General features: G+C 45.7%; 1 protein-coding gene across 4 annotated transcripts in view; it reads left to right on the top strand.

Annotated features, from left to right (window-relative positions):
* VIT (vitrin) overlaps positions 1-12,427 on the top strand; it is a 138,272-nt gene that overhangs the window by 90,475 nt on the left and 35,370 nt on the right. For 3 of the 4 annotated variants that reach the window (XM_066595921.1, XM_066595920.1, XM_066595917.1), the window contains 4 exons: positions 954-1,004; positions 1,998-2,039; positions 2,130-2,186; positions 2,696-2,749. In XM_066595921.1, coding sequence (XP_066452018.1) covers positions 954-1,004; positions 1,998-2,039; positions 2,130-2,186; positions 2,696-2,749 — 204 coding nt within the window. The remainder of the gene's footprint in view (positions 1-953; positions 1,005-1,997; positions 2,040-2,129; positions 2,187-2,695; positions 2,750-12,427) is intronic. The other variant, XM_066595919.1, reaches the window with a different exon arrangement.

Here is a 12,427-nt window from a genome sequence, read left to right as displayed (position 1 = left end):
CTAATTCCTTCATTTAAATGCATTTCTCTTGGCCTTTCAAAAGACTCCAGGATGGATTTGTTTAACCATCATACACAATGAGTTCATTGATTATGAAAGGCAAACAGATGCCAGGAGAGAACAATGGAATTCCGCTGGGCAGATAATCCCTCCCTCTAAACACAGGCCTGCACTGCTACTGCGTTTACTTAGCTAATGAGGGAAATGGTGCCTGTAATTTTATGCAAAACCATTGTTTAATTTTTCAGCTATTATCTTGGTGCGTAAAAGAGCTTTAATGGATTAAATTACTTTTCCTTTCATTTGTATAATTTTGTTAAGCAGCCTCATTGTTGGTCAGAAGTCTTGCTTTGCTTGATGCATTCCATTATTTTCTGCCTCTTTTTGCTTTTAAATTTGGTCACATTTTGACACCAGACTGTAATAAATCTACTATAGTCCTTATGGGACACTTTAATCCTCACTGGTATGTTACACTAAACTTCACAGTTACATAAAACCCTCCAGTTTATAATTATTAATTAAATGCAATGTATTATATGAATATAACCAAGTATTAGATGAAAAATGGGAACTTTAGGGAGAAATTTATCAAACTAAAAATAGCATACAAAAGTCTCAAAATTTGGTGCAAGTTCTGCTTGTGCAAATATTTGGCTACCTTTTGCCATTCACGCCAGCCACAGCTTATCAGTAGGGAGTGTGGCAGCCAACACACATCTATACATAATTTATGGCAGAAAGTGGCATAAATTATACCAGGAATCTACTCCAGTTTATGACTGGCATAGACGTCTGTATGGCAATTCCAAGATGCGCTTTATGTTTGAAGAGGCAAGTCGCACATTAGGCCCATCATACTCTGTCTGGGATCATATTGTTTGAAATGCTAGTCATAATAAATTCCCTCCTATGGCCATTTCTAACTTTTACCATATTATCTTCCCTTTCAGCCGCCAGTAATATTCACCCAGCTTATTCATCAATTATTGCTGCATCATCAAGTAAGTTAGTACCGTTGGCCTGATTCTATTTACAAGAAAGTTCATTGAATACAACATCATTTAAATGCATTTTTTTTCCTTGGGCTGTTGAACACCTATCTGAAAAAAATTAGGAAATTGCATATCGGGCTTAAAAATATGAAAAACTTTTTGAACATCTTTATCCTATGATGAGATATGATGGCTGAAGTCTACAGGCCGAAAGGATGAAGAGGAAATCTGATGAAAACATGTTAGCTTTCTATTCCCCATTTACAGCATTGTCTCTTACCTCCCTGTCGTTTCCTCGGTGTGAGCACTGAAAGCTGCTGCTCAATATATTGAACAACCTACTAAGTAGTCCGCCTGTTCTTATTTTATAATGGGCGGAGTACTCAGCAGCGCTGCTCACTGCATTGAGCGCTGTCTTTCAGCGCTCACACTGGGGGAACGTTAGGGGAGGTAAGCACAAGACTTAAGCCCCATTTACACGCAAAGATGATCGCTCAAAAGACAGTTTGAGTGACAGTTTTGAGCTATCATTTTGCATAGCTACTAATGGGCACTAATGCCTATTAGTAGCTTATTAGCTTAATTTGCATTTAAATAAAGCTCCCTTCACTTTATGCAGATAACAGCGGGTGGTCTGTTATCTGCATTCAGCTACATTGTTTTCCTGCGGGACAGCAGCTAAAAACAATGTTATCAGCTCTTCCGTGTAGAAGCAGAGCATGTGGTCCCTTGCTATCAGCTGGCCGGTCGAGAAATGTTTTTTTTATGCTGAACTAAGAATCATCTTTCGGCCAAAAAGCTAATGATGGTGGCATTTACACGCAACGATTATTGCTCAAAAGACCTAATTTGAACGAATTTTAAGCGATAATCGCTGTGTGTAAATGGGCCTTTACCTTTCTGGACTCAGCAGGTCACCTACTTGCAGCCCATAAACTAAGATTGTGAGGCTAACATTAGGTGTCAAATTCCCTTGAATTTTTTATTTAACCTTCATTGCAGGGCAAGCAGTGCCAGCAGTACCAGGCAAAGCGCCTAATCAAGGTATGGCAAATTTTCTACTCCACTGAAAGTAAAACGGGGCAGTTATACTTTTTAACGCACTAAAACTAATAAACTCATATTGTCTTAAAGTTGTCAGGTCTCCTACAACATATTCAAGTAGCCGACAAATCCAGAGAAGTAATCCAGGTGAGATATGTCTTATAACCTGTCAGGCTAGTGATTGGGCCTTCTCTATGATCGCCAAATGGTGCGATGTTTCTAAATGCACATATAATCAGTTATGTTGCCCATAAGGAACAATTAGATTATGGCTATCACTGTATGTCTAGTGAATGTAGGAAAATGAAGAGAGCTTGTTCGCTTGGGTCTATATTCTGTTACTCAAAGTGGATCCACAACTAGCTCTAGAAATGTGTTTGTGGTTCGGTGAACCAAACCATGAGGCATATTGTATGGTAAAAAAACAAACAAACTGGTTTGGCTAATTTGTGGATGGGCTTTCATAAAATCCTGTTCACTACACTAGAAAATCTGCCTGCAATAATTTACTGCAGCAGCAAAAATATTTTTGAGTAGTCTATAACTATGACATTTTATATGGTGCTATGGTTGCTTTCATAGCTTCTAATGAATACATGATGTGACATCATGCACATTATATAGACAGATGTATATATGCATTATATCTTTAACAGGTGCCAGTAGAATTCAGCAGATTTTAGCTGAAAAGGCAGTTCAAGCAAATCCCAGTAAGTTAAATGGAGTATTTTACTGTATTAGTTTTTTTCCGTGTTTTTTTTATTTTGAACAATGAAACAGGGGAAAGAAACAAGTGTATACACTTATGGTCAAAGAAAATAATCCCTCCTCTAAGAGGGGTTGTCGGAATCTAATTAAACTTTCTCTGTGTGATTGTAACATTGATATAAGTAAGTGATTACAATATCAGAGCAAAAGGAGAATTTACTACAGAAAACTGACCCCTGAAGATAGGCTTTAGTACCCTGTTGTACCGCAGCTAGCTTGGATACAAGATGTGGTATGGCAGGCATAAAGGCTCTAATACCCGGTTGTACTGCCTCTAGCTTGTATACAAAATGTGATATGGGTGGGCATGGAGGCTTTAGTATCCTGTTGTACTGCCTCTAGCTTGGATACAAGATGTGATACAGGTGGGCATGGAGGCTCTAGTACCCTGTTGTACCACCTTTAGCTTGGATGTAAGATGCGATACGGGCAGGCATAAAGGCTCTAGTACCCTGTTGTATCGTCTCTAGCTTGTATACAAGATGTGATACAGGAGGGCATGTAGGCTCTAGTACCCTGTTGTAACACCCTTAGCTTCATGCAAGATGTCATACATGTGGGCATGAAGGCATACAGAGTCTGTATGGTATCCTGCAGCATATCACTGAACATTTGCTGTAATTGAGCCTTTAGATTGTCCATACTTGTAGGCTTCGCAATTGGCATCCCAAATTGCCCCATATATGTTCGATTGGTGGTAAATCTGGCGACCGAGCAACCACAGAAGTATGGCAATGTCGTGGAGACATTCTTGTGACACCCTTGTGTGTGTGCGGCCGAGCATTATCCTGCTGGAAAATGCCTCTTGGAAGCCGCCATGAGAGGAACACATGTGGCTGCAGGATGTCCTGAACATATTGCTTAGCTGTCATTGTCCCCCGTACCACGTCTATGACTGACTGTCATATGTAATGGCCCCCAGACCATCACACCAGCAGAGGCGGCAGTGTGCCGCTCCACAGCAAAGGCAGGACTGAGACGTTCACCCCAAGGTCTCCAGACACAAACATGCCTGTCGTCAGTGCCTAAACAAGATGTGGATTAGTCACTGAAGACGACCCGGTTCCACTGTGTAGCAGTCCAGTTTTATCGCTCACAACACCACTGCAAATGGAGGTGGCAGTGGGTGGGTGTCAAAGGCAGAAGACATAATGGATGCCGTGAGACCAAATGTCCTTCAGCCAAGCGCCTGCAAAAGGTTGCGACAGACACAGGGCCTGTAATGATAGTGCCATCTGTCTCTGGATGGCGGACAACAAAACAGTTGGAGCTGCTCATGCTTCTCTGTCGATTATACCATCTTATCTACTGGTGGTCTGTCTAAGGCATCCTGAGACTAGTCGCCATGTATATGTGCCCTCATGCATCTAATGTTCACAACACTTCCTAATAATCTAGTCGGAATGGCCCAGGTGGCGGGCAATTCGTTGATACGACCATCCAGCTTCTCACATTCCAATAATGCACTTCTTCTTGTTAAACTCTGTTAACTGGGTGAAATCTCTTCGATTGCATCGTAGAGGCGTCTAGTGGTCAATAAGTTCTACTGAAGAGAAAAAAAAGAGGTCACTACACACAAGCAGCCTCTGAGAGCCTTTTTATAGGCCAAGGGGGGAACCATTTTTAGGACCTCAGGTGACAAGACCGTTCATCTAATCACATTACAACTCTAATAATTTGCATATCTGCCTGAGATGTTCATACAGAGCTTCTAGGGGGTGAGATTTTTTTTTACAAAGTGTACATAACACCATGTATACATTCAGTGTATAAAGATATAAAATTGTACGTACCATGGGAGAGTGAAGTAGAGATGATAGGTGGTAGTACAAAAGTATTAGGAAAGGGTTGACTACAAATTCTGAGAACGCCTTAGATGCATTCTGTAAGGTATGCAATAATTAAATATCTTTTATAAAGATATATATTTAAGCAGTTGCATTATATGGTGCAATTCATTTAGTCTAACATTCAATAATCCAGGAAATATATAATGAACTGGCACTTCTTTCAAGTGCAGAATTAAAATATGGTGTGAAATTTGAAAAGATCAGAAGACCTGTTTTTTTTTTAATCAGTTTAATATAAAATAGTGTTTAACTAATTTAAAGAGATTGCCTCATCAGGATGACTCCTGTCCATAAGAATCATTAAAGCATATGGATGAACTAAAGCTATATCCCCTGCTATTGCTTCCCGTGTATGTGCCAGAACAGTGAGTCGCTCTTTAAGAGACTCTGTGACTCTTGTGAGGGATTAGCGTTTAGGATCGGTAGCAACCTGGGCATAAGCAGTCAGAGACAGTGACACTTGCGATAAAGTCTTTAGTCCAGGCTTTGCCTGGGTTTATTTCCAAGCAAACAAAGCAAAATACAGGCCTTAACATCAGGCAAACATAAAGTAAATCCTGCTCGTCTGAGCACTTACTATACATGGAGCGTCCCTGTCTACACACTGGTAACCAAAATGGCTCCTGCACACAGCCAGCCAGGACTCTCAGACCTGCAAAGGTCTCAGCTCTCCCCCTGGCCCTGTAGGCCCAGGCTTTATAAGGCTTGGTACCAGCCTCACCTGGTACATGGGAGTGGCCATCCCACCCTTCGCTTTGACCACTCCAGGAAAAGCCGGCCCGGATTATGTGGCTTGGAGCCACTTACACACTACAACGTGTTAGTAGCTTAATGCTACTAACACTATACTGCCGGCTTCCTCCACCGAGCCCAGGCTGCTCGGTGGCACGTATCTGCCCAATCGCTCCCCAAAGCAGCATAGGAGAGCATCCTAGGCGAAATATACCTGCCCTCCAGCACCTTGCCGGTCACCGTCTCACATACCCTCCCCCTCTGTTCGAGCCTGTGGGGTCGGACACCTTTCGCCGTCATGCAATGCGTCCTTGACAAGGCATCGGCATTGCCCTGTAGCTTTCCTGCCCTGTGTTCAACAGAGAAACTGAAGTTTTGCAGTGTCAGGAACCACCTAGTGACTCTGGCGTTTCTTTCTTTTGCCTGTGACATCCAGGTTAAGGGAGAGTGGTCTGTGATCAGCCTGAAGTGCCGACCTAGAAGGTAGTATTTTAGGGATTCAAGGGCCCATTTGATGGCTAGGCACTCCCGTTCAACAATGCTGTAATTTTTCTCTGGTGGCGTGAGCTTCCTGCTTAGATAAATCACGGGATGTTCCTCTCCCTCTACTTCTTGGGACAGGACTGCTCCCAGTCCCACGTCGGACGCGTCTGTTTGAACGACAAATTCTCTTTTAAAATTAGGTGTGACCAACACTGGACGTCTACAGAGGGCCAGTTTTAACTCTTGGAACGCCTTTTCTGCGTCCGGGTTCCACTTGACCATGACTGACTTACTGTTCTTGGTCAAGTCTGTTAGGGGTGCTGCTATGCTAGCAAAGTTCTGCACGAACCGCCTATAGTACCCTACAATGCCTAAAAAAGCTCTCACCTGCTTTTTAGTAGTGGGTTGTGGCCAGTCCTGAACGGCTTCAACTTTATTGATCTGGGGTTTTATAATACCCCTGCCTATTACATACCCCAGGTATCGTGCTTCTTCGAGGCCTATGGCGCACTTCTTTGGGTTTGCTGTGAGCCCTGCTTTTCTAAGGGAGTTCAGTACTGCCTGTACCTTGGGTAGATGGCTGTCCCAGTCTTCGCTAAAGATGATGATATCATCTAAATATGCTGACGCATATTGACGATGGGGTTTGAGTATGATATCCATCAATCTTTGGAAGGTTGCTGGGGCTCCATGCAAACCGAAGGGTAGGCAGATGTACTGAAACAACCCTTCTGGTGTGGCAAACGCAGTCTTTTCTTTCGCGCTCTCTGTAAGGGGAACCTGCCAGTAGCCTTTAGTAAGGTCGAGAGTGGAAAAGTACCTGGCATCACCCAGTCTCTCAATTAACTCGTCCACTCTCGGCATTGGGTATGCGTCAAATTTTGACACGTCATTTAGCTTCCGGAAGTCGTTACAGAAGCGCAGAGAGCCATCAGGTTTTGGTATCAGCACAATAGGGCTGGACCATTCGCTTTTCGACTCCTCAATTACTCCGAGGTCTAGCATTTTCTTGACCTCCTCTGAGATGGCTCGTCTGCGGGCTTCTGGAACCCTGTACGGTTTCAACTGAACCTTTACCCCTGGTTCAGTTATAATGTCGTGTTTTATGACACCAGTACGCCCTGGTATATCGGAGAACACATCCGCATTACGTCGTATAAATTCCCGAGACTCTTGCTGTTGGGACTTGGACAGGGACCCTGATACACACACCTCTGGGACCTCACCATGGGGGGTGCTCACTGCAGTCAGGGCTTCTCTGTCCTTCCATGGCTTAGTTAGGTTTACATGGTACAACTGTTCTGGTTTCCACCTACCTGGCTGGTATACCTTATAATTTACCTCTCCGACTTTCTCAATTATTTCATAGGGCCCTTGCCATTTTGCTAGGAATTTACTTTCTAGGGTGGGCACCAACACTAGTACCCGATCCCCGGGGTTGAAGGTTCTCACCTTGGCGGACCGGTTATATACCCGGCTTTGGGCTTCTTGAGCCTGCTGTAAATGTTCTCTAACAATGGGCATGACCGCCGCAATTCGATCTTGCATGAGGGAGATGTGTTCAATAGCACTCCTGTAGGGGGTGGACTCGTGCTCCCAGGTCTCCTTAGCTACATCAAGGAGCCCTCGGGGATGTCTACCATAAACTAATTCAAAGGGAGAGAACCCAGTGGAGGATTGTGGGACTTCACGGATTGAGAACATTAAATATGGCAGCAGACAGTCCCAGTCCTTCCCATCCTTATTGACTACCTTTTTTAGCATGCTTTTTAGGGTCTTATTAAATCTCTCAACCAGACCATCCGTCTGTGGGTGGTACACCGACGTCCGTAAGTGCTTAATATTCAGCAGCTTACACAATTCCTTCATGACCTTTGACATAAAGGGGGTTCCTTGGTCCGTCAGGATCTCTTTTGGTATGCCCGTGCGGGAGAACATGTGAAGTAGTTCCTTTGCAATACCCTTGGATGACGTATTGCGTAAAGGAACGGCTTCGGGGTAACGGGTGGCATAGTCTACAACCACTAATATATGTTGGTGACCCCGGGCAGACTTTACCAAGGGCCCAACTAGGTCCATAGCGATCCGCTCAAACGGCACCTCTATGATGGGCAAGGGCACTAAGGGGCTCCGGTAATGGGGCATAGGAGCTGTTATTTGACACTCCGGGCACGACTCACAGTAACGTTTTACATCACCATGTACCCCCGGCCAGAAAAAACGCTGAAGGATGCGTTCCTTAGTCTTTTCGCTCCCGAGATGACCTCCCAGCACATGCTTGTGCGCCAGGTCTAAGACCATCCTATGATAGGACTGAGGTACCACCAGCTGTTCCACAACCTCCCCACGGACCTTGTCAACCTGATACAACAATTCTTGGTTGACTGCAAGGTGTGGAAACACAGTATCAGCCCCTGGGAATTGAGGCTCCCCATTTATCACTTTAACATTTTCCCGGGCTTTTACTAAGGTGGGGTCTCGGAGCTGCTCAGTTCCAAATTGGCACGTGCGACCTCTAAGTCAGGCATAGTAACTACTTCATCCTGTACCCCCGTCTCACCCGCCAATACTGTTAAGGGAAAGTTATCCTCATTCTCTTGGGTCACCCCTACTGCCGGAACCGTACCCTCAGGGTCAAACGGTTCTGGACACACATCATACACATTTGCATTATCATGAACCTTATTTGCAGACGACCCTCGGTGTCGCCACAAGTTCCAAAATAGGGGAAAGTCTCTCCCGAGGATCACGGTGTACATTAGGGATTTTACGACGCCCACCTCATGGGTGGCAAGTCCACACGGAGTCTCAAGTCTTACAAGGGCAATAGGATACTCCTTGGTGTCCCCATGCACACACACAACCCCCATGCGACGGCCGGTGAAGGTTGTGGGATCGACCAGGCTGGAGTGCACCAGTGTAACCAAGCTCCCTGAGTCCAGTAGAGCTGTCACCGCAAAGTCATTCACCTTTAGGTGACATAATGGTCGATCAGTCTCTGACACAGTCTCTGCAGAACATACTGGCCGTGCGAACATCGACCTCCGCCAGGCAGAGTCACAGTCCATGGGTTCCACGGTAAGTGGACAGTTGGTGGCAATATGCCCGGGCTCACGACAGCGCCAACATAGTATGGGGCCCCGGCCCCCTTGGGGTTCTACCCGGGACCGGACTGTCCAGTTGGGACTCCTCTTCTGTCCCACATGATCCCCCTCTGAGCCGCCTCCCTTTGGGACACTTTTGACGCCCCTTACATACGGAACAGTCTTACCAGGTGTTCCGGCCGACTTGCTGTTCCTGGGGTTGGAACGTCGAGGAGGCACGGCTTGCAGTAAGTCCTCCGTGGCTTTATACCTCTCGACGAGGCTCACGAGTTGGCCCACATCCTGGGGACCCCCTTGTCCCACCCAGCGCTGGATTGCGGGGGGCAACGAGCGGATGAACTTGTCCAGAACCACTCTTTGTACGATCTCTGCCGGGGACGACTCCTCTGGCTGCAGCCACTTTCTCACCAGGTGGAACAGGTCGTACATCTGGGAGCGAGCTGGTAGGTCGTCCATGAAAGTCCAGGCGTGTACGCGTCGGGCCCGCACATGGGTGTCCACGCCCAAGCGTGCCAGGATCTCACCTTTGAGCTTATTATAGTCCTTGGCATCCTGCTCACCGAGGTCAAAATAGGCCTTTTGGGGTTCTCCTGTCAGGAAAGGCGCTACTACCTCCACCCACTGAGGCGCTGGTAATTTCTCCCTCTCGACCACTCTCTCAAAGACCGCGAGACAGGCCTCGATGTCGTCGGTGGCCGTCATCTTTTGTAAGGCCGCCTGTACCGCGGTACGGGTGATGGGGAGCGAACCAGACGACCTCTGCACACTTTGCGCCAGGAGAGCATTAGTCTCGGCCTGAGCTCTCATGGCCTCCTCATGGACCTTTTGCTGGGTCGCCATCACTTGTTGCTGCTGGGCCAACGCTTGCTGTTGCTGCACGTTAACTTGCACCAGCTGCTTTATCAGTTCTTCCATCTTGGCCGTGTCTGGTTGCTGCGCCGTTGCAGCTTTCACCCAGGACATGGGGGTTGCAGCACTCTCCCGTCAATCTCAGTTGGGCGGTTGCCCTTAGCAACGGTTCTCCAGCTGCTGCAGCAAAATGTCCATTAATTGGTGTATGTCTCTTTAAGACCGCTACCTGCATCCTCCACCATATGTGAGGGATTAGCGTTTAGGATCGGTAGCAACCTGGGCATAAGCAGTCAGAGACAGTGACACTTGCGATGAAGTCTTTAGTCCAGGCTTTGCCTGGGTTTATTTCCAAGCAAACAAAGCAAAATACAGGCCTTAACATCAGGCAAACATAAAGTAAATCCTGCTCGTCTGAGCACTTACTATACATGGAGCGTCCCTGTCTACACACTGGTAACCAAAATGGCTCCTGCACACAGCCAGCCAGGACTCTCAGACCTGCAAAGGTCTCAGCTCTCCCCCTGGCCCTGTAGGCCCAGGCTTTATAAGGCCTGGTACCAGCCTCACCTGGTACGTGGGAGTGGCCATCCCACCCTTCGCTTTGACCACTCCAGGAAAAGCCGGCCCGGATTATGTGGCTTGGAGCCACTTACACACTACAACGTGTTAGTAGCTTAATGCTACTAACACTATACTGCCGGCTTCCTCCACCGAGCCCAGGCTGCTCGGTGGCACGTATCTGCCCAATCGCTCCCCAAAGCAGCATAGGAGAGCATCCTAGGCGAAATATACCTGCCCTCCAGCACCTTGCCGGTCACCGTCTCACACTCTGTAGACTCATACAATAACTGGCTGACCCTTCATTTGAATGGCCAGCGTGCAATGTAATATTTCTCCTAATCGACATGCCGGCTTCTCCTTAAACAGGGATTGTCTTCATGATACAACCGCTTTATGGTACAGTTTAGGTAATTTAAAGATGTATGAAAAAGCTTTAGGGGGGTCTTTTTCTGGTGCTGGAATTATCTTGCAATATGTACAGGTAAATATGTATATTGGGAGTTGATGAATGTCTCTAAGCGATTCTTCTGCTGCTATTAAAGGGGTTTTCTGGGACTAAGGGTCCTGTTACACAGGTTAATTCTAGGTTGCCTGATAGTCGTTCTAACTAATATTGCTCTTATGCTTTCACACAGGAGCGATAACACTATGCAACACAATTTCATTAACAGATAAGCAGATAGGCGGCTCATAGTAACTTTAGTGCGCTGAATTCAAATATGATATCTGGTTTTCTGCCACGTAAGGTTTTCCAGTTATAGGGAATAATGTAATCTAATTGTCGTTGTACTTTATTTTTTAGAAAAAGAGGCCTATACAAAAATGTGTTTTACAGGTCATTGGTTAGACTGGGACTATTGTTCAAAATGTAATAACAATATGGCCGAGTGGTGCAGATGTCTGAACAACCCAGACAATTTCTGCTATGTCTGCGGACAGTTCACAACAAAGACACAGTGGAGGAAAAGAACATCCTTGGTAAAGTGGGCCTATCACAAGTGTTTGTGAATATAGCTTGGTGGCCAAGGTAAGAAGTGGCACCGCACATCATCTGTGTGTCATGTAACACTCATCTCACACAGAGGCTGACAGGCAAGAGTAGAATGTTATTCGCCATTCCGATGGTTTGGGGAGAGCAAAGAGACCACCATACTGACTGTTATTTCTGCATGACAAATACCAATGGTTTCTCTACTTAAACAAAAAGATAACATTCTGTCTCCAGATATACCTTCTGCAATAAAACCTGTGCCTCATGACACCAGATTACCTATTCCTGAACTAATGGGATGGTTGCTAATGGCCTCTGGCTAGGCAGCATCCCTGGGACTGCTATGCTGGTCACTATTTCTACTCGGGCCAATAGAGGGGACCCTGTTACTACTGGGGCCCCTATAGGGCCCACTGTTTCTACTGGGGCCAATATAAAGGACACTGTTACTACTGAGGCCACTATAGGGGATACTGTTTCTACTGGGACCACTATGGGGGTCACTATTACTACTGTAAGAGTGCCAGAGTTAGTTTCTGGCTGCTCATTTCCATTCACAGTAAACAGGCAGTCCTACATATATGAAGGACTGCCTGTTTACGTGGGCCAATCGTTGCTTGATTTTTATACCTGCGTAAACTACACGACGAATGAGGAGCAAACAAATTATCGTACAGTCACTGGCAGTATTTACTCTAAACATTTGTTGTTCAGGTTCCAATGATCCAGCAATAAACTGAACGATAATCATTCAGTGTAAAAGGGCCCTTAGATATCGAAAACATATTCTCAGGATAGGTCATCAGTATCAGATCGGTGGGGGTTCGACACTCGGGAACAAAAAACTAATTATTGTTTGTTTCGAGATTAAAATACCATATTCTCGCAAGAAGCAATGACTCTATGGGAGAATTACTTCCATATGTAGCGTCCAATTGAGCATGCCTCAAGCTTTTTTTTCACAAATTGAGGCAGAAGAAAACTTTTATATGTCTCCATAAGGAATTGAACATATTCGGAGCTACACTATGAGCAAATATACATCTA

Source organism: Eleutherodactylus coqui, chromosome 3 (genome assembly GCF_035609145.1).
Source record: "Eleutherodactylus coqui strain aEleCoq1 chromosome 3, aEleCoq1.hap1, whole genome shotgun sequence".
Classification (NCBI taxonomy): domain Eukaryota; kingdom Metazoa; phylum Chordata; class Amphibia; order Anura; family Eleutherodactylidae; genus Eleutherodactylus; species Eleutherodactylus coqui.
This window is presented reverse-complemented; position numbering and strand designations above follow the sequence as displayed.